The 27,336-nt window shown below is 35.9% G+C and overlaps 1 protein-coding gene across 1 annotated transcript; it reads left to right on the top strand.

The window, feature by feature from the left end:
- LOC113770857 (putative late blight resistance protein homolog R1A-3) lies at positions 1 to 27,336 on the top strand. Its single transcript, XM_027315465.1, has 2 exons — positions 1 to 3,441; positions 26,677 to 27,336. Exons 1-2 carry the CDS (start codon positions 210 to 212, stop codon positions 27,162 to 27,164), a joined length of 3,720 nt encoding a protein of 1,239 aa, XP_027171266.1. The 5' UTR covers positions 1 to 209; the 3' UTR covers positions 27,165 to 27,336.

Genomic DNA, 27,336 nt, shown 5'->3' on the forward strand with positions numbered 1-27,336 from the left:
CCCTCCCAACTGGGCAATGACAGACCCTCTTTACCAGCTCTCCCAATTGGACTGTGCACAAATTCTCTCGAAAACCTCGATCTAACTTCTTCTGAGCTCAGAGCTTTCCTAGTTTCTGAAAGAGAGATCTGTACAACTTTTTTCATCATTCCTAGCCATATTCATTGACTTGCTTCATCTCTAAATTTAACTCATCTTCCTTTCGTTAAATGGCCTCCAGTTGTCTTACTTGCCTTTCAGCCGTCTTGCATGATCTGCAGTTGCTGGAGGATCTGTGGCTTAAAACTCCAGATAGGGAGGACGAGCTCATTCAATTGAGGAGACTAAAAATACATCTAGGAACTTTCAGACCATTTCTTCTATCTGTGAGAAAGTGGGGCGATGATGATGATGCAAATCTGGGAGCACTGGTTGTCAGGATGAAAGATCACATTTCCAAACTGGGACAGGCGATTCACATGTTCTATCTTACTAGTGTGGAAGGATATCGTACGGGCCATGATATAGATATCCCCGACGATCTAGAAGAAGGAGAGTCATCCCTCATGCAAGAAATCAAGGATTTTGACAGCTCATCAAGGTTGTCTAGCAAGTCCCTGGTAAAGAAAGATGACCTAATGGATGTCATGAACTCTCTTCTGGAGAGCCTTCGGTACGCTCGCTTAATTGATGTCTTAAAATATAATGAAGAGCCGGAACTATGGGAAAACTTAGAAGAGAAGCTAACATTCTTGAAAAACTTCATCTGTTTTGTTACACTTCATGGCATCGATGATGGGCAATTGGGACCTTTACTGACTCACACTAAATCCGTCGCTGTGAACACAGCACCCAACTATATCCTGTGGGGCTCAGAAGAAAATCCTGTTCGGGACCTGCTGCCGAAGATCATTCCTGTAGAACCCGAAGTCCATAGGACTTATTTCCAGGCCCTGATTGCTTCAAAGATATCAAGACAACCATACGAGAAAAAAGATGAGCACATATTCAGAGTCTTCATCGATTCTCTCCTAATCTATCTTTGGGAGATACTAAAGACTGGAGCTTGTGTTATGATGTCTTTGAAGGATCGATTGAAAATGGTTTATGACGGGTTGAGGTCCTTGAGAACGATTCTCAAGGGGAACCCCGACGTGTTTGATGAGAAAATGAGAGATCTTACTGGACGACTCCTCTGTGATGCAGGACTTGTTATTTTTTCCTTTTCTCTCAACGAAATTAAAGATGGATCAGTCAAGGAAATGGATCTGGAGTCTTTTCATGATTTCCTGAAAAGGATAAAGCTTATCAAGGCAATAGTTGCAGAGAAATATCCAGAAATATCACCATCATCCAAGTTTCCCAGGACTAATGAGTTGGGATTTATCGATTTTCTTCTAAAATATATCGGAGATTTGGCAAATCCTGATGCTCGTTCAGTTGCTCTTTCAAACTATCCAATTCATTCAATCCATGAAGAACTTGTTTACTTACGCTCTTTCTTGGGAAGAATTGTGGAATTGCGCAATGAAGATCAGGAGCTTCAAGCACTTTGGGATCGTGTTGTTGAGGTGGCATACGAGGTAGAATTTCTTATCGACTCCTTATTGGTTGGAGACATTCTAGATTCTTCTTCAATCTCATTTGATTCCGTTGAAGAAGAAATTAAGATCATCAAAGCTGCGGCCTTGAACATTTTTGATAGAAAAACACTTGATCTCAAAGTTAAGGAAGTTACCAAGAGTCCAAATAACATGCCATCACAGGGAAGCATGCCAATAATCAATGACATGATTGTGGGATTGGAGGATGAGGCAACCTCAATAATCAATCGACTCACAAGAGGATCCTCCCTTCTGCAAATTGTCCCCATTGTAGGTATGCCAGGACTTGGCAAGACAACTTTAGCTAAAAAAGTGTACAATGATCCTTTAGTTACATCGCATTTTTATACACGTGCTTGGTGTACTGTCTCTCAAGTGTATCACCGAAAAAATCTGTTACTTGAAATTTTGACATGTATTCACTCCAAACTTCCTGAGAAATTTTCTGAGATGTGTGAAGAAGATTTGGCTTCAGAAGTCAGAAGAGGTCTGCTAAGGACTAGATATCTCATTGTTTTGGATGATATATGGGATGCTGAAGCATGGAAGGGATTGGAAGCATCATTCCCTGACAATCAAAACGGCAGTAGAGTGATCGTGACAAGTCGAAAGTCTGATGTTGCTGCTCTGATAGGCAAACTTGATGAAGGGCCTCATTTCCTCCGTCTGCTGACTCCCGATGAGAGCTGGGACTTGTTAAACATGAAGTTATTTCCTGGAAATGATTTGGCTCCACCAGAATTATGCGAACTGCAAATGAAAATCGTGGAAATGTGTCAAGGACTGCCACTTACAATCGTCATTCTAGCTGGAATTCTGGCAAATGAGAACCAACATGGTTGGAAAGAACTGGTGGACGGTTTAAGTTCAAGAATCGTCTCTAGTACAGAACAATGCTCTGCTGCAATAGAGTTGAGTTACAAGAACCTACCAGAAAATTTGAAGCCATGCTTTCTATACTTCGGTGCATTTCCAGAAGACCATGAACACACTGCTGAGAAGTTGATGTGGTTATGGGGGGCTGAAGGATTTACCCAGAAAACTCAGTTCAAGAGTGCAGAGGATGTGGCAAATGAATTCTTAATGGATCTTATCCACAGAAGCTTGGTCATTGTTTCCAAGCAAAGATCCATTGGTGGTGTCAAAGCTTGTCGCGTTCATGATTTGCTGCATGAGTTTTGTGTGACAAAAGGCAAAGAAGAAAATTTTCTGCTGCTGGTGCGTGGGTATGATGAAATATATACTTCCAGAGTGCCACGCAACTTACGCCGCCTATGCATTAACTCTTACCCAGTGCACTTTTGCAAGTCTAAGTTATATGCTCCCACAATCCGTTCTCTAATACACTCCGGTGGAGGTAAAAGGCACCGACATTGTGGATTTGAGATTTCATCCAGTTTTGGTATCTTCAAACTTGTTAAAGTGTTAGAATTGAGCAACATAGATCTAGGTGATACTTTTCCTAGAGAACTAGAATTATTGGTTCAATTGAGGTACTTGGCAATTCTAGGAAATATGAGATCAATTCCATCTTCCATAGACAATCTCTCGAATTTGGAAACCTTCATCCTGGAAACATTTGTTCACACTGTTTTACTACCTGATACTATATGGAATCTGAAGAAGCTAAGGCACTTACAGTCAAAGGACTTTAACTTGTCCACAGACAATCTTGACACTGCTGCAGACTTGTATGATTTGAATACCTTCTCCCGAGTTTGTTTTTCCTCTTTGGATATAGTCCGCAAGGTATTCAGAAAAATTCCTAATATCCAGCAGCTGAAATGCATTCTCGTGAAATGCATTCCAGCAGCTGATTGGGTTTCAGCAGACAAGATTCTCGTACTTGACTTTCTAAGTGGACTAGAATCACTGAATCTGGGGTTCATTAATCTTCCAAATCCATGCCAGTTTGAGTTTCAATTCCCTTCGGCAATTAGAAAGTTGACTCTATTCGGTTTTCTTTTCCCTTGGAGCAAAATTTCAGCAATCGAAAATCTTCCCAATCTGGAGGTTCTCAAATTACTTGATCAAGCCTTCGAGGGGGAAATATGGAACGTGGAAAAAGAGGGGTTCCCTAAAGTTAGATTTCTGAAAATAGCTGGCTTGGATATTGTCAAGTGGACTGCCTGCGAGGGCGTGGATTGTTTTCCAAGTCTGCAGAAACTTGTATTGATAAACTGTCGCTATTTAAAGGAGATCCCTTCTTCTTTGGGGAGTTCGACTCTTGAAATAGTTGAGGTGTCTTATTGTCCCTACTCTGCAAGTTTTATAAAGCCACTTCAGGAGGAACAAATGGACTTGGGAAATGCTGATCTGAAGATCCTTATTTCATAAGGTGGACTACTAATCTTCTCAAGTATCTTTGGCTTGGGCAGCCACTTTCACTCATTTTACCTGTTTTTTTTTATTTCCTAGTCCTTTACTTCTGTACCACTACTGGCTTTGCTGTATCAGTGTAGCATCAATATCAGTTAATCAGGTTGCTTTAATGTTTCTTATCCTGTCTCAAACCGTGTGGTGGGATCATTCCCAGGATTCGTGTTGTTTCTGAAGATTGAAATGAATGAAGCAGCTATCTTTTTTTCCCCCTTAAGATTTTAGTTATGGTTCCAAGAGTGTTTCACACATTCTGTAAGTTAATACTACTGCTTAGCTGCATAATTGTTACAAATTTATTGCCTTTTTACACCATTAGTAATTTGTTTTCGAATGCCACCGATTAATGTATTTACTTGGATTTGCCAATTTGTCAATTCTTTTTTCATAGCGTTACTTGCATTGCATCTAATTCCCCCGTTAACTCTACTAGATCTAACTATTAATAGTATATCTCATAACTAGGGCTGCAAACGAATCGAGCCGCTCGCGAGCGGCTCGAGTCAAACTCGAGCTCAGAATATTAAGCTCGTTAGCTCGCGAGCCGGCTCGCGAGTTTGGGTATATATATATATTTTTTATTTTTATTTTTATTTAATAATAAAATTACGTATATTATATATATATATATTTTTATTTTTTATTTTTATTTAATAATAAAATTACGTATATTATATATATATATATTTTTATTTTTTATTTTCATAGTAAAATTACGTATATATCCTTAATATTTTATTATTTATTAAGAAAAAATATTATTTTATTTATTTTTTAAAAAATAAAATAAATATTTTTTATTTTTTTTCGAGCTCGAGCTCGGCTCGGCTCGGCTCGAAATTTGCCGGCTCGTCGAGCTCGAGCTCGAGCTTGAGCTTGGTAAAATTTAGTCGAGACTCGACTCGATTAGCTCAAAACTCGACTCGACTCGGCTCGTTTGCAGCCCTACTCATAACTCATGCGACTTCTTAAATCTGGCAGAGTTTAAAGGTGGAATCAGAGGGAATGGCTCAAAATTTACATATTTGATAGTTCAATGGGTAAAAACATACTATTTATAGTTGAATGGTCAAATCTTGATCATTGAAAAAGTTTAGTGGCTAACTCGAGTAATTTTCTCTAACGAGTATTGAAAGGATAAATTTGACGATTTATTAGTTTCATTTTTGACGTTTTACTATTGACCGTTAGTTTTTCCGTAAAAACTAACGATGACACTTGAACTCAAACTATGAGATGGTTATATATGAATTTTTAAACTATAGGGGATTATGTCGTAGAGGACTAAATCATAACGGGGTAAAAAGTAATTTACCCTTATATATAACGTAACATACTATGAAGGCATGCTGATTAAACAAGAAGTATTGTTCTTTCTTCTTCTAAATCCAAAACACATTTAGTGGTACTAGTAGAAAGGTGGACTTAAGACTACTTGAGGGGAAACTAGGGAAGATGCTCTACAATAAAAGACGATTCAAGTCTAGAACCCCACGTTACCATAATTTTATACGAGTTCTAACTTCTGAAATGCTATGCCACACTAAACACTGAAACCTTAAGTAACTTGTAGCCCTACGAAAAACTTGTTGTGTTTGGATTGCATTTTCCGTCATTTTTCATGGAAAAAATTACTGTAGCGATTTGATATATGTGAGAAAAAAATGTGATTGAAAAATGTGATTACGGAAAACGACAATATTTTCCGACGGAAACAAGCAATCCAAACAAGGCCGCCATTTCTACTTGAAAGTCCTCGACTACCAGTAGCTTAGCTAGGACTTTTTTATTAGGTGGCAAAATTTTGTGTCGAAAAATGGTAATTTCCAAATGTAATTTAAATTTTTGGCTTGTATTTTTTGTTTAATTTCTATTTCTTAGCTTTTAAATCTTGATATCTGATTGTAGCTCAAAGTAAAATATTTTATCAAATTTTTTATAAACAAGTTCTTTTTATCACTACACTACTTAATAAATAAACCAAATCTTAGCCTATCAAACAAAACAAGGAAGCTACACGTTGTCAGTATTTCGAAACAGATGTTAGGTGTCATTTACCCAAAACAATAATAAAACTTAAAGCATCCAAACCCAATAAAATTACTTCAAAAATCATTATTCAATAACCATTATAATTCAATTAAAAGTTCAAATTGTTTCTCAATTTCAACGTTCTTAATCAAATGCTTTTGAGCCAAAAATGAAATTTGAATATTACGTTGAGATAATAGAATCACACAAAAAAAATAAAGTGTGATAAGCATTACCTTTCTTTACAAGTTCTATATCAAACAAACTCTACTAGAACAAAAATAAGTTCATGACATTTACAAATGAATCTTGTAAAAAATATATTGCCTCTAACAATTGATATGCAATTTGCTAAATGAAATTACTTAGTTATTTCAAAAAAAAATTGTATTTTATGTATATATACGAAGATTAAAAAAAAAGTATATAAGTGATGGGTTGGGCATCCGTGGGTTCTCAAGAGGCCCGTGGTTTCTCAAACCTCTTATCCTAAGCCTCCTCCCGCGCGTATTATTGGGTACTTGACCCAATTTTGCCTAGTCAAGAAATATAAATCAGGTATCTAATTTTCAAAATGCATCAAAGTGACTTTCACAGACCAACTAGTATTTTTGCCGACCCGTCATTGAGGTGAGGTGGTGGTGTAAAGGGTGTTGACGTGTGTGTAAGTGCAGGTTCTTAACTCTTGCAGATTTTAAATATTTTGGGTATTTCTTTGGTGTATTTTTCGTTAGTATTCATCTTTCTATGGTTTGGTATGTTGTTTAACTAGTTACTATAGATGTTTTATAAAAATATACTTCTAAAACTTCCCAAAAGCATACTTCTTATTTTATACGTAAAAGCAACATTCTTAGTTATTTGGGTAAAATACAAAAAAGCATTCTGTGGTTAAACTAAGCTACGGAAAAGCTCTTTATAGTCCCTCATGATTTGAACTAATTTGAAACAGCAACAGAAATCGTCAAAACTAAGGGAGGGGATGAAATAACATAATTGGGTTTCAGCAGACAAGATTCTAGTACTTGACTTTCTAAGTGGACACGTCTTCCAAATCACTGAATCTGATGTTCAATCATTATACACGTCTTCCAAATCCATGCCAGTTTGAGTTTCAATTCCCTTTGGCAATTAGAAAGTTGGCTCTATCCGGTTTTCTTTTCCCTTGGAGCAAAATTTCAGCGATCGAAAATCTTCCGAATCTGGAGGTCCTCAAAGGAACAAATGGACATGGGAAACACTGATCTGAAGATCCACCATTTCATCCCATGAAATGGATTACTGATCTTCTCATGTATGTTTAGTTTGGTCAGTCAATTCACTCATTTTACATTTTCTATTAATTTTCTAGTTTTGCACTATTACTGGTACTGTTGCCATCAAGATCATGCTATTCCTGTTGTTTTAATCATAGTTGTCAAAATCGCGATCCGGATCGTATGATCGTACTATCCGCATAACTCAAATCGAACTGAATCGTATTCAAAATCGCAAATTGCATTAATTTCCAGTAGAATCGTACAGGATCTGTAGGATCGTACTCCGATCCTACAGTTTTTTATAAATTTATGAAATACAGGACTCCATTTTGCAATTCAATGAAAATATTTGAGATAGGTTTGTAATTTAACAAAAAATAGCAGCCTTTAATTGCAATTGTTTAACAACTTTTGCCCCAAAAAGTCAAAAAAGCAATTATTTCTCCTTTCCTGCGTCTTTTTCTTTCATTCTTTAATCTTAACTTTTCAAAAAAACAATTGCCGCTCCAGTTTCGCTCTTATTCCTTCCTTCAAGGCCTAGAACCATGATTTCATTATGTTAATCATCAAGAACATCCGCATTAAGGCATGGTATAGCAAGTAGATTTGTGATTTCATGGATGACCCAGTCCTTCTAGAGTTTTTCCAACACTTCATTGTTAAGGCTATGCTACTTCTTTGCATGGCAAAGGATATGCAAATTATGTAATCCTTGGGGTTTAGAAGTCTGATACTCTTAAAGGAACCAATCCGTTTTCTTTTTTTCTTTTATGTTTCTTCAACTTAAATTTACTGTTTCTTCAATTTAAATTTACAATATAGCTTTATCATTCACAAGATTTGATGCACAACATGAACGTACACAGAATCGTGCAAATGCATATTAATACAAAAATAGGGAATTGATCCATGTAGAATAATTAGTGCCCTTATAGGAGTCATTTGGATCAAAGGAAATGAAAAATAAATAAATAAAACATCCTAGTGAAAAAGAAAGGAAATGAAGTAGAGGAAAATAGTTTGCATTTGTCTTATTTGTCTCATTTTTCTCTTTTTTTTTAACAGCAAAAGAGGAATTTAATGAAAAAGATGATTGAAAAAAATAATGATTTTGATAATGTGGGTTATGAGGATAATGAATTTGATGAAAATGATTGGTTATAAATTAATGTATTTTTGAATTATTATAATACTTAAAAATGATGAATTGTTACTATTTTATGTTTTATTCTTTCATGTTTGTTTAAACTTGAAAGATGACATTTTAGTAGTTAATTTTAATCTTGAAAATTTTGGATTTGGATGTTTGGCTTTTTAGTATTTGTGGAGGTTGATGATTATTTTATGTTTGAAATTATGATTGTGTAAAAACATTTGGTTCTAAGACTTTAAATCATGACAGACAACTATTTATGTTCTCTTCTTTATACAATAAGTAATAAATGTTATATATTTATGAGTAACTTATTTATTTGATATATTTTAGGATGTATAAAATGGTATATGAATTTCAAAATTATTAATTTAATAATTTTAGGAGTTTTTGGTGGGATCTTACGATCTTACGATCCGATTCTATGAAACTAAAATCGATCCTACGTAGGATCCCGATTTTACAAACTATGGTTTTAATACGCTTTATCCTGTCTCAAACTGTGTGGGGCGGACACTCCCCAGGATTATTATTGTTTTTAAAGATTTAAATGAAGCAGCTTTTTTTTCCTTTCCCATTTTGCCACTTGGATTACACAATTTTATTTAGTCTCAAGAAGGTAAGAATAATCTTGGATAGGGTATTTGCCTTTCTTTTTACTTTATGCCTCATAAGAAATTCTAACCATGACTATCAATGTTTTCAGGCTAGGATTATCAAACTAATTGTTCTGAAAGATGGATCAAAAAGAGATTCATATTGCTTGCTCAATGATTTTATCAGACTAACTGTCGTGATTGTTGATTCTTGGTACACTAACAAGAATGTAACACAGTGTACTACTCCTTGGTTCAATGGAATCCACCCATTCTGTATTTGGTTTTGTGTTAAAAACGCCAACCAGATGGAAAAATTAAAGGAAATGGTGTGGCAATAAGAAAGAGAGTGGATTCCAATAAACCCCCTGCAAAAGTGTCTTTCTTCACATTGCCCCACTAAACATTTAATTGAACAAATCCATCCTTGTACTATTACAAACTTCCCATTCGACTACCATTGGGTCTAGCAGCTCAATTTTATGTTGAACCAGTCACTTGAAGCACACATGGTTTCACGAACTGACCAGATTGTTGAACTAATTAAACTATTAAGATGAACTCTAGATAATTACACATTTGTAAAAACATTTGACCTACTCAAACATAAAATGTGTTGTTTGAATTAGCTGTTTTTTGGATTAGTTGTCGATATTTTCTATGAGTTTTTCTGATTTTGATTGTTACTTTTTAGAGTTTTTACAGAAAAATGCACTATAACAATTTGATGTATGTGAGATAAAAAAATGATTAAAAAATGTGTTTACAAAAAAACGTAAAAAATTTTTTGAGGAAAAGTGACCATCAAAACAAGGCTTGAAAATAAATTTCAATTATGATAATAAGCCAAAAGCTATAAATAATAGACTTTTTGGCATTATGGGGAATTACAAGATTGTTTTAGAAAATTTTCGATCAAAGAGTAAATAAATAAAATTTTATAATTAAGAAATTGTGGGATAATTTGGTCATTTTATGAAATGATTATGTGTTGCATATGACTAATGCTGGTAAAAATTTGAGCTTCCTGATTAAATAGTACCTGATTGTGAAAATTGTAATAATACTAGTGTTGATTGGTTCAATTAAATTAATGTTCAAGGAGGTAATGTGATGAAAAGGTATTTTTAGGGAGTTTATTGGAATTAACCATAAGAAAAATTCGAAGGTTTGAATGATCTCATAGTAGACATAATCATTAATAGGATCTTTTTTTCTTCGAAAAGAGAAAATGTAAAATGGTTTTTATTATTTTCAAACTAGGATTGATGGTTAATTATCACCGAAATGGTATTTAAACATCCAAAAACTGATGTTTGAATATCCAAAAACTATATGAACACTTGCATTAGTGTTGAGAAACTTTTTGATCAACACAATTCAAGATAAAGTCACAAATTAATGAAGAAAGATTGCAACCCTTGATCATTCTCAATCTCAACACTATAAAGATTTAGTAGGAATGATTTGTTGTAGTAGATCACTTACCGACTATTAGAATTCTTTACAAAAACACACTATAGTTGAAGTAAATTTGTCTAACTTTATAAATGACCAAATTTTGAAAATTCTCTAATACACATAAGTCTAGCTTCTACTTTTTTTTTTTTTTTTTTTTTTTTTTTTTTTTGTATATTGGAGAGCCTCTGGCTCATTACAAGGACACTAGACGGGGAGCTATCACTCCCATGATATCCTGGCCCAAAATCTCTCTCAGTCGACTCGGGGGTCCTCCAACCACTTCAATCCCATTTCTTGCCTCAAACTACTCTTGGCTAAACAGTCCGCACTCGTATTTTCCTCTCTCCAGGAGTGGACAAGCATAACTTCCCATTTCCTCCTCAACCATCCCTGTATCCGCTTAACAAGATTCGAGTAAAGGCCTGTAGTCTTCAACAGAGATAATCCTGTTAATGAGTCTGACTCCAATACCACTTTCCTGCGCCCTTGCTCCCAAGCCATTTCTAAGCCGTACATCATTCCCCCCAGCTCCGCCACTACATTTGTGGTTATCCCTAGGTTCGCTACAAAACCCCCCTTCCATAGACCCCTGTCATCTCGTATTAGTCCCCCTGCTCCGGCCTCCCTTGGGTTACCTGTAGCAGCCCCGTCGACATTGACTTTCATCCAGCCCTTTGGTGGCTTTACCCAGCTAATAAACGTCAACTCCTTCCCCTCCATCTTACCTTCCTTCTGCAACGCTTTTTGCACTTGCTTTGCTTGAGCTAGCACTTGCCTATAGCTACATCTCAGCTTGCTGCCACCCCCTGCACAGGAAAATGCATTTCAAGCTGACCAGGCCAAATAAACCTAGTTCTGAAATAATAATTGCCAGCATACTTCCCTATCTGTCCCAACATTTCTCTCTCGGAGGTTCCAATCCACCCAGTCTTTTAGCTCCAGTCTCTTAAACTGATCCTAGTCTAGGTTCTACTTTACCAAAAGAACGAATTACTTGTTCAGCTGAGGTATTTGGCAGTTCTAGGAACCGTGAAAGTCCATTGCATCATCCATAAACCAATCTAACAAACTTCGACCCTTTCATTGCGGGAACATTTTCTCGTATTGTTTCACTGCCAGATACCATATTGAACCTGAAGAAACTAAGGCATTTGCACATTAGGAGAAAGCCTAGATTTTATTCCACTTTTCGGCTGCCCACCAACAATCTTGACGATGCTGCACAGTTATGCAATTTAGGTAACTTCTGTGACACAATTCTTTCTTCATGGGAGAATGCGGACAAGATAGTCAGAAAGTTTCCCAATATTCGTAAGCTGAAATGCAGCATCGAACTCCTTGAATCTGATTATCCTGCTTTGGGTGCATCCGACAGGATTCTAGTACTTGACTCTCTAAGTCAACTAGAATCACTTATTTTGAAGTTGAAAAGCTATGTTCAATGCCAGTTTGAGTTTCAATTATCTTCCACTATTAAAAAATTGACTCTTTCGCACTTTTACTTCCCTTAGAGCAAAATATCAGCAATCGAAAATCTACCAAATCTCCCTTCCAGTCAGCAATAGTCAGCAATTGCCTGGAAGTTGAACTTTAGTGGGTCTCCTTAGATAACTTCCTTAACGCTTTGTTAGAAAAAAAAAAAAAAAAAACTACCTAATCTTGAGGTTCTCAAATTACCTGACGGAGCATTTGAGGGGGAAAATGGAACATGGAAGAATAGGGGTCCCTAAAAGGTAGTTTCTTGAAATTGGCTTCCCTGGATTTTGTCAAGTGGACCGTCTCTGAGGGCGTGGAATGTTTTCCAAGGATAAGGAAATTAGTTTTGGAAGATTGTCACTTTTTGGAGGAGATCCCTTCTTGTTTGGGGAATTCAAGTCTTGAAATAATTGAGGAGTCTAATTGTCCCTGCTCTGCAAGTTTTATAGAGCCACTTCAGGAGATACAAATGGACATGGGAAATTTTCATCCAAAGAAATGGACTATTGATCTTCTCAAGTTTGTTTAGTTTGGAAACCAATTTACTCATTTTATTTTTCTCAAATTTTTTTTTACCTTTTTACTGTAACTAGTTGTGTTGCATCAGTCTAACATCAAGATCAAGTTACTCATGTTGTTTTATTGTTCATTATCCCGTTTCAAACCTGTGTGGTAGGATCACTTCCTAGGATATTTGTTGTTTCTAAAGATTTAAATGAATGAAGCAGCTGTTTTTGTTTTTCAAATTTTAGTTATGTTTTGAAGAATAACTACAAATTTAGTCAATCTTTTCATACCATTAGTACGTAATTTGTTTACAAAAAAGAACGAATGCCATCGACTAATTCAATTACTAGGATTTCATAATTTATCAATTCTTTTTTCCATTGTCTACCTCTACAATTTCTTTCTGCTAGGTTTTGTAGTCTAGCTGTCCAACCCGAGCCCAATAATGAGATTAAATGAGTAATTTGTACCCACCTGGTACTTACGAATCTTTCCTTCTACTCCCCCTCCTCCTCCTCCTCCTCCTTTTTGTCCCCAATTTGCCACTTGCATTATTCAATTCTGTTGTTGAGTCTGTCTTCATATTCGACATCAGGAGTTTTACAAAGAAATCTCTCATCTTAATGGTTATAATTACAATAAATTTAAGTGAATTTAAATATGCTAAGGGTACCAACTCAAGTGTCATATATACTAGATCAAGAAAATTTTAGAGGACCACACTCTAGTCTGAGAGGAGTTTTGGTTGGATATCAAATGAAAAGAGCAAGTAACGAGACTTTGGACCGTTAAGCATTTTATAATTTTTAGTCTCTTTTGTTTAGTCTCTTTTGAGTCTTGGAATTATTTTCTAGAATTTTGTACTCTCTCTTTTGTACTCTTTTTTTGTTATAGTAAATCTGTTACTCCTTCGCTAATAGACGTAGGTTAATTCGACCGAACAACGTAAAATTTTATGTTTTTCTGTTTTTTTTTTCTATTTGCTTTGTTATTGTCTTTATTGGGTTGCCAAGAACCCTACTGTTCTTATTGATCAATTTTCTAGAACCAAACCTAACAAACTAGTATTAGAGTTTCAGGCTTTGGGTTCGGCGACAACGATGATGATAACAGACTATCAATATCAATTTCGAAATATTGATTTAACGTTACAGAGAGTGAAGAAAAATCTCCCGTTGGAGTTTAGTTGAATTTTGAAAAGCTATTTCGCCTATTGGAACTCATTGAGGATGAAGCAAGATTATTATGTTTGATATTTTAGCCCATTGGGATCTGTTGAACATTTTATGAGTTTTGATCCGTTGGGACCCGATAAATCTTTTGCATCTTGGCTCGTTGGTAGGTCGTTGAGGTCTGTTGGCACTTTTGTGGTTCATTGGGATTCATTGAGACTTTGTGAAAAAAGTGGAGTATGTTTGATATTTATACACGCCAAGATGGAGATTATTGAATTTAATTTTTGTATCCCCACATTAGAAGTTTTATAAAGAAATCTCTCCTCTTACTAGTTATAAATACAATGCATTTATTTAAGTGAATTTAAATGTGTTAAGGGCATAAGTCCAAGTGCCCCGTATGCACTAGTCCAGGAGAATTTTAGGAGACCCACACCCAATTTGAGAAAAATTTTGGTTAAACATCAAATGAAATGAACTAATTATGAGACTTTGGACTGTTAAGCATTTTGAATTATTTAGTCTCTTTTATGTTTTCAGTTTTAGGTGTCTGTTGGCCTTGAAATTATTTCCTAGAATTTCGTACTCTTTCTTTTATATTCTTTATTAGTTATAATAAATTTGTTATCCCTTCGCCTGTCGTCCGTGGACTAAATTTGCTCCCCTTTGGCTCGTGAATATAGGTAAATTCAATCAAACCATGTGTTTTATTTGCTTTATTATTATTTTTATTGGATTGTAAGAATCCTCTTATTCTCAGTGGTCAATTTCTAATGGCCAGACCTGACAAACTCTGCATGGAGTCTCGGAAAAGGCACTCGTCTATAAATACTCTTTGGTAGATCAACTTGCGTTTCTTTTTTTGTAATTTTTTCCCATCACGAGAACTTTTGACCAGGAATACCAATGGTGTTTTCAGACCAGGATTATCTGACTGACTGGATCTAAAAGATGGATCAAAACAACTTTCACACTCTTAGGTTCACATTGCTCAAGTAATGATTTTATTCTAATAACTAATTGGAACACAAAATCATTGCCAGCTAGACGTAACCATGATACACAAACAAGAATATGGTACTGCGCACTGCTCTGTGGCTTCAATTCAATGGAATCAAACAATTCTGTGTTTGGTTTTTAGTGCTCGAAGTTGGGTCAGCCAAGAAACCAGTCATGTGAAAAGCATATGATTTCGTGAACTGACCAAATTACCAATCTCTTGCTATTTATAATCTCACCACAAAAGTTTTGAACTATAATAAAAAAGTCAATATGAGCTCTCGATAGTGTGCATATTATGACAAAATTAACAAATTAACAGGCTCATTAATATCTTTTCCCATATTCTTAGTAAGTATTATAAGGAGTCAATAAAAATAAATAAATAAATAAAGTATTATCGGAGTCAATAAAAATATCTTTTTCCATATTCTTAGGTGGCGTTTGGTAAAAGGGTTTCGGAATGGGGAATTGGAATAAACCCCATAATTCATGTTTGGTTCACTACTATCGGAATTGAAATTTTGGAATGATAGCTAAAAATTTAGCATTCCACCATTCCTTAGTAAGTTGGTGGGTTTTGTCCAAAACCCAAGTGTGATTCCAAAATTTTACAATTACATAATATTTAGTATAATTAATATATATATTATATATATTATATATTCATATTTATATTATAATATATACATATATAATATATTATAATTATAATATTTTATTATAATTATATATTTTATTATAATATTAGTATATTTTATAAATATATATTATAATTATTTAGTTAAATATAATTATATTTATATACTATATATTATAAATTTATTAATATTATATAATAATATATTTATGATATATATGTAAATTTATAAATGTATATTATATGTGCATATAATTATAATATATACATGTATATAATATTAATAAATTAATAAATTATATTTATATTTATTATTTTAAATATAATAATATATAATAATAACTATATTTTATATTAATATGCATTATATTTATATAAAATATTAGTACAATTAATATTTATATATTATATAATTATAATTATATATTTACATTATAACATTTGTATAATTATAATTAATTATATATAATATTTAATTTAATTAGTTGCAAACTTATAATAATGATATTACTATATTACATAATTATATTATATAATTATGTAGTTAAATATAATTATAATTATATATTATATATTATAAATTTATTCATATTATATAATAATATATTTATAATATATATGCATGTTTATAAATGTATATTATATGTGCATATAATTATAATATATACATGTATATAATATTAATAAGTTATATAATTATTATTATTATTATTATTTTAAATATAATAATATATAATAATAACTATATTTAAAATGTAATATATATTATATTTATATAAAATATCAGTATAATTAATATTTGTATATATTATATAATTATAATTATATATTTATATTATAACATTTGTATATTTATATTTATATTTAATTTTATATATAATATTTAATTTAATTAGTTACAAACTTATAATAATATTATTATTAATTATATGTATTATATAATGTATATTAATTTATGTAATAAAATTGATATTATCAATTATACTAATAATTATACATGTTTACTAATAGAAATTATTAATTAGTTATACTAAATTTACTAATACTTTTATACTAATATATTTAATTAGTGAAAATTTCTTATATCCCATTTACAAAGAACCAATGACTATCATTTACGATATGATTTATAATATATTTATTATATTTCATTCCGAAAGAGCCGACGAACCAAACATTAAATATAGTAATGGTACACATTCCAGGTACTTGAACCAAACAGATGTATTGGAATGAATGACCTCATTCTAAACCCAAGATATCCGATTCCGAATCCGAATCCGGCTCCGATATGCGAACCAAACGCCACTTTAGTAAGTATTATAGTAGTAGGTTATGAGCAAGTTGTTGAAACTATTTAGACAAAAAAATAAATAAATAAAGTGTCCCGAAAGATAATAAACAGCATGCACTGGTTCAATTTTGGGCAAATTATCCCAGTGGCCACTAAACTTTTGCCATCGTCGAGTTTTGGTCACTCAACTATTAAAAGGCTGGTTTTGACCATCAAACTGTATAAAAGGTAGACTCGAGCCCATTCTGTTAGATTTAGTCGTTAACTTTGCAGAGGTGTCCGTTTGCGCGATTTCCAATACAAAAGGTAGGGTCAATTTAGGAAGTCGAAAATAGATCTTCTTGTTCTTCTTGTATAAAACTAATAAAGATGACTTACCCGAGAGAAACTACAAGAGAAGGAAATGGAAGAAGCCCAACTTGGATTAAAGGAAGCAGGACCAAGATCAACGCCACCAAGAGTCGGGCCAGCAAGATCCATGCCACCTACATCGTTGACACCCATTTTGCCTACTTGTGTTTGTGGGATGAAGACAGTAATGATAACTTCATGGACTGCACAAAATCCGGGAAGAAGATTTGCCAAATGCGCATTGGGGGAGGTTTGTAACATTTTTTTAGATACTTAATTTATTATTGTGTAAGAAATATAATGAATTTGTTTTTTTTTGAAGGATGGTTGTGGCTATTGGGGTTGGATAGATGATGAAATGTGCGCTCGATCTACAATGATTATACCGGGTCTACTCAGAAAGATCAATGGAATGGAGGAAAAAATGGTTGAATTTGAAAAAGCTGCAAGAAAGTGGGAAGCAAAAGCTGTGAAATTGGAGGGTAAAATGAAGCCACTTCAAACTGAAATTGCCAAGTACAAATCAGCCAATAAGCGACTCATTCGATGCGCAGTGTTGCCTTGGCTAATAGTTGTCTTAGCAATGTTAGTTATGAGAATAGATAATTCTGGTGGCATGCTACAAATTTGTGGCATCGTTGAAAATCCTTGAAGAATAGCTACTCTGTTGTAATGGTAGCATATTGAAAGGGAAAGGGCAAATGGCTTTATAAAGCCCCTTTTGTACCCCTCTGTATAAACATTTTGATGTATAAAAGTTGTATTGTTCACATGAATAAATAGTTATTATTTGGTGTCAAAAAAGGTTTGAAACAACACATTTCAGTTCTACTAATTTCATCAATAAATGACAGAGACATAAGAACTAAACAAAAGTGCTGCATTAACATAGAACAATCTGTGTAGATTGGACAAAATAAATTGTTTGTACATATGGACCATGTTCGTAATAGGTCAGCATATCAAATCCAAAACAAACTTCATACAAAAAGACAAAATGTAGTTGCATTATGTCCCAATCTAGCTATAGCTTTACTTCCTCTTCAATTTGATCCTCTTTTGACTCTTGGTTGTCCTCTGGTAGTTGTTGCTGAAGTTCCTCCTCTTCTAGTACCAGCTCTACTCCATTTTCCTCTCCAATTTCCAACAGTGAAAGGAGGTTCTTTACCTAAATATGCATAATTGGCATTGATCTGCCCCTTTTCTGAATCTGTTAACTTTCGTTTTCCTGCTTTCCTTTGTTGATGAGCCCCTTGGCTCTGAGACTGTTGTTGGTTTTGTACAACTTCTTCCTGCTGTCGATGCTGTGCATGTTCACTTTCCTCAACAGCAGATTGTGATTGCTGTTCTTGTTGGTTCTGCTGATACTCTTGATCCTGCTGCTGCTGTTGTTGCTGATCCTGCTGCTGTTGCTGTTGCTGATGTTGATTCTGTTGCTGGTGTTGCTGATTTTGCTGCTGTTGATATTGATCCTGCTGCTGGTGTTGCTGGTGCTGGTGCTGGTGTTGGGTCTGCTGCTGCCTCTGGTGCTGGTGTTGGGTCTGATGTTGCCTCTGGTGCTGGTGTTGGGTCTGATGTTGCCTCTGCTGCTGGTGTTGGGTCTGTTCATGCTGACTCTGGTGCTGGTGTTGGGTCTGTTCATGCTGACTCTGGTGCTGGTGTTGGTTCTGTTGTTGCTGTTGCATGTTCTTAGAACCACGTTGCTGCTGTTGGTGCTGCTGCTGCTCCTCGCTATCCTGATTCTGCTGTTGTTGATTGTCTTGTTGCTGCACCTTGCAACCAGCTGCATTATGGCCGGCAACACCACATTTTCTGCAATGGATGACTATTCTTCTCCGCAACCTGTTTCCAGTCTTTTGAGTTTCAGTAGGATCTCTTCTCCTGGCCTTCTTAGGTCTGCCAGGTTGCACTATCCTTTCTGGTGGATCAAGATCCACCCCATCAGCTTCAGGCCACATTACTTGTCCATTGATAGGATACAAAACATTTTTGTAAATTTTTAGAAACAGATCTCTGTTGTAGCAGTCATACACCTCTTTATAGGGGTCGCCATTATTTCTGTGAATTGCTGCAATAGCATGACAGCAAGGAATACCTGATAGATCCCACAGTTTGCATGTGCAGGATTTTTTCTTTAAATAAACAGCAAACTGGGCCCCCCTTGGTCCCCTAACCTGGTATCCATCCACAGCATTCCAAATGGTCCTCCATTGTCTTGATTCTATCACCCTATCATCAATTATTTTTTTAATTAGTGGGCCAATGGACAATTCAAACTTCTCCATTGCAGTTGTCCTTCTCTGTATCCTCTCCATCAGAAATATCCTAATGGACTCTAACATTGTGATAATTGGCTGCTGCCTAGCTTCAAGTATATGACCATTAAAACTTTCACACAAATTATTAACCAACATATCGCATCGAGTATGTTCTGAAAAAAAAGTCTTACACCAATGACTGGGATGTGGTGCTTTCTTCACCCATTCATATGCTTCCTTGTCAAAATTTTCCAGATCTGCTGATGCTTTCTTGAATAGTCCCTCAGTAGTACTTGCTGCAATGTTCCACAGTTTTGTCTTCAGGGCAAGTCCACGATGTTTCTTCTTGAAGTTGTTATACAGGTGATGCACACAGTATCTGTGCTCACTGTTTGGTAGTACCTCAGATAATGCTCGGTCAAGACCCTATAAATTATTACAAACAAAAGGCATTAGTAAATTGAAACAGATTTGTGTACTGTGCATATACAAAGGGAAGGAGTTAATACCTTCTGCTGGTCAGAAACAAAGGTGTAGCTGTACCCATTTTCAATCTGCAAGTCATTCTTCAGCAGCTCAAAAAACCATTTCCACTGTTCAGTTGCTTCCCTCTCAACCACTGCCCAAGCAATGGGCCACCATCCATTGTTGGGATCTACTCCAATAGCAGTCAACAGCTGTCCCCGATATTCAGCCTTTATGTGGCATCCATCAACCCCAATAATGGGCCTACAACCGTCAAGAAAGCCTTGTTTTAATGGTCCCAAACAGCAATAAAGTCTCATGAATTTTGGGTTGCATCCAGGTTGTCTGAAGGGAGTAAACATAACTTCCATTGTGGTATTTGGGTGTGTCCTCTTAATTTCTGCACAATATCTCCATATGTCCTTATATTGCTGCTCTGCATTCCCTTGAATCTCCTTTTTAGCAATTGCCCTTGCATTGTATGCCACCCATTTTGAAATTTCAGCTTTGAAGTCCTCATCAACTATTTGTCTTAATAATCTTGGAGGCATTTCAACATTACATCTAAATCTCTCCATGTACTTGTTTGCAAGCCACTTAGCAGAAATATTCTTGTTCTTCCATACATGACTGCAGTTTGTGTGCTCATTATTCATGCTCTTGACAACCAAATCAGCTATTCCAAGTTCCTTCTCAACTGAAGCATAAACAAACCATTGGCAAGGAGGTTTGCATTTTGCTCTAAACCTTTTTTTTTCATTTGTGTATGGCTTTACTGGTTTTCCTTTCATGATGGAATATGTTCTAACAGCTAATCTTAGCTGTTCAGCTGACTCAAACTTCATTCCTATGTGAAACTCAAAATTAGGGTCTTTTAGATCTCTCTCCGGATTGAAATCAACATACCTATTCCTCCAGTCATCATCATTCTCTTCATCTGAGGAGCCAGCATCACTATGCAACTCAGTCACCACTGTGTCTTTATCTAATGCATGGACATCATCTAAATGAGGAGCTGCCTCTTCTCCTGATGCTCTATTGTTGTTTCTTCTCCTTCTAACTTGCTTCTTCCTCCGCGACTGTTGGTTTCCAGTTCCCACATCCGTGGGTTGTTCTTCATTTGTCTCAGGCTGCTGCTGATGTTCAAATTCAGTTTCAAGTCCTGATTGTTGTGACCATGGATCCATCCCAACTGTTTGTTGTTGTCTGCCTAGCTCATCTACAACTGATTCTTGCTGTTGTGCAGCATTATTACAATCATCATTAGAATTGGGATGCTGTGAAGATCTAGGTTGCTCTGTATTTGAAGAATCCACACCAGATTTTAGCCCCTCAACAATCAATTCTTCTAACATTTCTTCATCCCTACAGAAATCCCTATCAGCACTAAAGCGATCACAATCTCCATCCGAATCAGTATCAGTCTCCACTTGGCCATCTATATTTCCTCTATCATTTGCATCCCCATCATCCCCATTATTCAAGGCATTCTCTTTAGAAGAGTTCCCAACATCTATCTTGCCAATTGATCTTGTAAATGGCACTAGTTCAAATCCAGGTTCCCTAATAACATTTCCATTTTCGTCAAGTTCCTCGATGGTGACTGCGGCTTTTTTACTCAGCTGTAGATCAGAAGGAAGGGACTTTGTGGCCATCATCTTGATTTCATTCTTTGACTGGTGGTCACAGTACACCTCCATGATTTTATGCTTATAAGCCCAATTGCAAAAACTGATAATGGCTTTATCAGTAGATAATTCCTTCAACCCATTTCGAAAATCTTTTCCAGGCTCAACATAGTAATACACCATACATCCATAATGCCCTAATTTATCCACCATGTAGTTTATTTCATGCACAGACATTGTTTCCGCATCACATAAATCAACATAATCTACATGCCCATCAATGTATCTGTAATTTTGCCAATTGAATTTACCCCCATGATACATTCGTATGGTGAACAGAGAAGAACCTGGCACTGCATGACATGCGATTAGTTAAAAAAATTAAAATTTTAGTCAAAACTAGTAAACCCAAATTCAATGAATGAATTATTTATTAACCCCTTTTTCCAGCATTAAGAATACTTTAATCAGTGTACTATGAAATCTCTATGCTTTATTGCAAAAAGCCAAAACAACGATAAAATGTAGCCCATACATACATGAAACACACAATCTATTCTGGGATGTGGATAACTAAACAAACTTAGGGATTTTAAAACTTTACCGTATGCATCAGATGGATCAAAATGCTGGCCCCTTGGTCTAATCACCCACTTGGGCCACTCCATCGTTCCACGAAATGAAGATCTTGTTTGTCAACCCGTTCTGCTGTCGCTCAATCCCCCAAAATTCTTCGTTGTTGCGTTTTTCTTTAATTGTCAATTGTTTGATGTTTGGGTTTAGGCAAGGAAGAAAAAGAACAGATGCATGGGAGAGGAAGAAGAGGTGCAAGTGATATTTTCGACTTCCTAAATTGACCCTACCTTTTGTATTGAAAATCGCGCGGACAGACACCTCTGCGAAGTTAACGACTAAATCTAACAGAATGGGCTCGAGTCTACCTTTTATACAGTTTGATGGTCAAAACCAGCCTTTTAATAGTTGAGTGACCAAAACTCGACGATGGTAAAAGTTTAGTGGCCACTGGGATAATTTGCTCGTTCAATTTTCTCTGACCAGCTGACTCTGTATAAGATCAGCTTTTTGGGTCAATAATTCAGCTACAAAATTATTCCTTATGAATAAATAATATATCTAGTTGTGAGTATATATACTCGCAACTATGAAGGAAATTTCCAAATCATGAGAGTTTTAAGAAAGGGTCCCAAATACAATAAATGAGAGTTTTGAAAATAAAATTCAATAAATGTGATTTCTAAACGATACATTCGTACGTTATTTAAACAATATCTACCTATACAAATAGTAAAAAAATTTTATAAACACATCACGTGAAAAAAAAAGATTGCCTTTCACTAAATACGTTTTTCACAATTTGAGAAAAAGTTATATACAATATTACCTTTGATAATTTTTCTGAAAATGTCTCACTTTTTGGGAATTCAATATTACCCTTTGAAAATTTTTCTTAAAATGTCTCACTTTATGGGAATTCAATATACAGAAAAAGTTGAGCACTTGATTAAACGTGTAATAAGCTTGTCAAACATTACTGACTGAAAAAAAGGAAACGAGGAATTCATTACTTTTTCACCTGTGAAATTTCTTATACTTTCCCTTTTTTTTTTGGGCAAAACTGTGAAAGTAAACTATGAAAACAAGCGCAAGTTGCTCGACAAAAGCGAAAACTTTAGCGAATAAAAGTAGGATTGACTGACTTTCCACATCTCAGAACAGAACCGGTGGAGTCCCCATATCAAGATAAAATAATGCAAGTGAGGAGCCCAATAATTCAGTAGCTCTCCACTTCTTCTGCAATGGAAAAGATAAAAAACTATATCCAGCCAAGATTAGGAAAAAAGAAAGATTAATATCAGCCAGATGTGAAATATATATATATATATATATATATTTGCATCAAAGTTTCTGCAAAGAAAAGGCCAAACTATCCCACTGGGCAATGACAGACCCTCTTTACCAGCTATCGCAATTGGACTGTACACAAATTCTCTCGAAAACCTCGATCTAACTTCTTCTGAGCTCAGAGCTTTCCTAGTTTCTGAAAGAGAGATCTGTCCAACTTTTTTCATCATTCCTAGCCATATTCATTGACTTACTTCATCTCTAAATTTAACTAATCTTCCTTTCGTTAAATGGCCTCCAGTTGTCTTACTTGCATTTCAGCCGTCTTGGATGATCTGCAGTTGCTGGAGGATCTGTGTCCTAAAACTCCAGATTGGGAGGACGAGCTCATTCAATTGAGGAGAGTAAAAATATATCTAGGAACTTTCAGACCATTTCTTCTATCTGTGAGAAAGTGGGGCGATGATGATGATGCAAATCTGGGAGCACTGGTTGTCAGGATGAAAGATTACATTTCCAAACTGGGACAGGTGATTCACAAGTTCTATCTTGCTAGTGTGGAAGATGGATATCGTATGGAACTTGCGGAACATATCCCCCATGATCTAGCAGAAGAAGCGTCATCTCTCGTAGAAGAAATCAAGGATTTAGACAGCTCATCAAGGTTGTCTAGCAAGTCCCTGGTAAAGAAAGATGACCTAATGGATGTCATGGACTCTTTTCTGGAGAGCCTTCGGTACGTTTGCTTAATAGATGTCTTAGAAGATGATGAAGAGCCGGAACTATGGGAAAACTTAGAAGAGAAGCTAACATTCTTGAAAAACTTCATCTGTTTCGTTACACTTCATGGCATCGATGATGGGCAATTGGGACCCTTACTGACTCACACTAAATCTGTCGCGGTGAACACAGCACGCAACTATCTCCTGTGGGGATTTAGATCATTCCGGTTAGAAGAAAATCCTGTTCGGGACCTGCTGCCGAAGATCATTCCTGTAGAACCCGAAGTCCATAGGACTTGTTTCCAGGCCCTGATTGCTTCAAAGATATCAAGACAACCATACGAGAAAAAAGATGAGCACATATTCAGAGTCTTCATCGATACTCTCCTAATCTATCTTTGGGAGATACTAAAGACTGGAGCTTGTGTTATGATGTCTTTGAAGGATCGATTGAAAATGGTTTATGACGGGTTGAGGTCCTTGAGAATCATTCTCAAGGGGAACCCCGACGTGTTTGATGAGAAAATGAGAGATCTTACTGGACTCCTGCTCTGTGATGCAGGAGTTGTTATTTTTTCCCTTTCTCTCAACGAAATTAAAGATGGATCAGTCAAGGAAATGGATCTGGAGTCTTTTCATGATTTCCTGAAAAGGATAAAGCTTATCAAGGCAATAGTTGCAGAGAAATATCCAGAAACATCACCATCATCAAAGTTTCCTAGGACCAATGAGTTGGGATTTATCGATTTTCTTCTAAAATATATGGAAGATTTGACAAATCCTGATGCCCATTCAGTTGCTCTTTCAAACTATCCAATTCATGCAATCCATGAAGAACTTGTTTACTTACGCTCCTTCTTGGGAAGAATTGTGGAATTGCGCAATGAAGATCAGGGTCTTCAAGCTCTTTGGGATCGTGTTGTTGAGGTGGCATACAAGGCAGAATTTCTTATCGACTCCTTGTTGGTTGGAGACATTCTAGATTCTTCTTCAATCTCATTTGATTCCGTTGAAGAAGAAATTAAGATCATCAAAGCTGCGACCTTGAACATTCTTGTTAAAAAAACACTTGATCTCAACGTTAAGGAAGCTACCAAGAGACCAAATAACATGCCATCACAGGGAAACATGCCAATAATCAATGACATGATCGTGGAATTGAAGGATGAGGCAACCTCAATAATCAGTCGACTCACAAGAGGATCCTCCCTTCTGCAAATTGTCCCCATTGTAGGTATGCCAGGACTTGGCAAGACAACTTTAGCTAAACAGGTTTACAATAATCCTTTAGTTACATCGCATTTTTATACACGTGCTTGGTGTACTGTCTCTCAACTGTATCACAAAAAAAAACTGTTACTTGAAATTTTGACATGTATTCACTCCAAACTTCCTGAGAAATTTTCTGAGATGTGTGAAGAAGATTTGGCTGCAGAAGTCAGAAGAGGTCTGCTAAGGACTAGATATCTCATTGTTTTGGATGATATATGGGACGCTGAAGCATGGAAGGGATTGGAAGCATCATTCCCTGACAATCGAAACGGCAGTAGAGTGATCGTGACAAGTCGAAAGTCTGATGTTGCTGCTTCGAGAGATGAACTTGATGAAAGGCCTCATTTCCTCCGTCCGCTGACTCCTGATGAGAGCCGGGACTTGCTAAATATGAAGTTATTTCCTGGAAATGATTTGCCTCCACCAGAATTATGCGAACTGCAAATGAAAATCGTGGAAATGTGTCAAGGACTGCCACTTACAATTGTCATTCTAGCTGGAATTCTGGCAAATGAGGACCAACATGGTTGGAAAGAACTTGTGGATGGTTTAAGTTCAAGAATTGTCTCTAGTACAGAACAATGCTCTGCTGCGATAGAGTTGAGTTACAAGAACTTACCAGATAATTTGAAGCCATGCTTTCTATACTTCGGAGCATTTCCAGAAGACCATGAACACACTGTTGAGAGGTTGATTTGGTTATGGGGCGCTGAAGGATTTACCCAGAAAACTCAGTTCAAGAGTGCAGAGGATGTGGCAAATGATTTCTTAATGAATCTTATACACAGAAGCTTGGTCATTGTTTCCAAGCAAAGATCCATTGGTGGTGTCAAAACTTGTCGCGTTCATGATTTGCTGCATGAGTTTTGTGTGACAAAAGGCAAAGAAGAAAATTTTCTGCAGCTGGTGCGTGGGTATGATGAAATATATACTTTCAGAGTGCCACGCAACCTACGCCGCCTATGCATCAACTCTAACCCAGAGCGCTTTTGCAAGTCCAGGTTATTTGCTCCGACAATCCATTCTCTAATACACTCCGGTAAAAGGCACCGACGTCGTCAATTTGAGATTTCATACATTATTGGTGTCTTCAAACTTGTTAGAGTGTTAGAATTGAGCAACATATATCTAGGTACTACTTTTCCTGGAGAACTAGAATTATTGGTTCAATTGAGGTACTTGGCAATTCTAGGAAATATGGATTCAATTCCATCTTCCATAGCCAATCTCTCGAATTTGGAAACTTTCATCCTGGAAACTTTCATCCTGCGAGCAGGTCTTCGGACTGTTTTACTACCTGATACTATATGGAATCTGAAGAAGCTAAGGCACTTACAAATAAAGGGCATTGATTGTTGTTTTTTGTTACCCACAGACAATCTTGACACAGCTGCAAGCTTGTGTGATTTGAATACCTTCTACAGTGTGTCTTTTTCTTCTTTGGATATCGGCCGCAAGGTATTCAGTAAAATTCCTAATATCCACAAGCTGAAATGCATTATCGTTGGGGGTAATGAACATAATTGGGTTTCAGCAGACAAGATTCTAGTACTTGACTTTCTAAGTGGACTAGAATCACTGAATCTGTTGTTCAATCATTATAGACATCCTCCAAATCCATGCCAGTTTGAGTTTCAATTCCCTTTGGCAATTAGAAAGTTGACTCTATCCGGTTTTCTTTTCCCTTGGAGCAAAATTTCAGCGATCGAAAATCTTCCCAATCTGGAGGTTCTCAAATTACTCGATGACGCCTTTGATGGGGAAACATGGGACATGGAAAAAGAGGGTTTCCCTAAATTAAGATTTCTGGAAATAGCTACCTTGGATATTATCAACTGGACTGCCTACGAGGGGGTGGATTGTTTTCCAAGTCTGCAGACACTAGTATTGAGAAGCTGTCGCTTTTTAAAAGAGATCCCTTCTTGTCTGGGGAGTTCGACTCTTGAAATTATTGAGGTGTCTCATTGTCCCTTCTCTGCAAGTTTTATAGTGCCACTTCAGGAAGAACAAATGGACTTGGGAAATGCTGGTCTGAAGATCCTTATTTCATAAGGTAGATTACTAATCTTCTCAAGTATCTTTGGTTTTTTTTTTTCCTAGTCCTTTATTTCTGTACTACTGGCTTTGCTGCATCAGTCTAGCATCAAACTGTGTGGTGGGATCATTCCCAGGATTTGTGTTGTTTCTGAAGATTGAAATGAATGAAGCAGCTATCTTTTTCCCC

The sequence above is a fragment of the Coffea eugenioides genome, chromosome 5, assembly GCF_003713205.1.
Source record: "Coffea eugenioides isolate CCC68of chromosome 5, Ceug_1.0, whole genome shotgun sequence".
Taxonomy (NCBI): domain Eukaryota; kingdom Viridiplantae; phylum Streptophyta; class Magnoliopsida; order Gentianales; family Rubiaceae; genus Coffea; species Coffea eugenioides.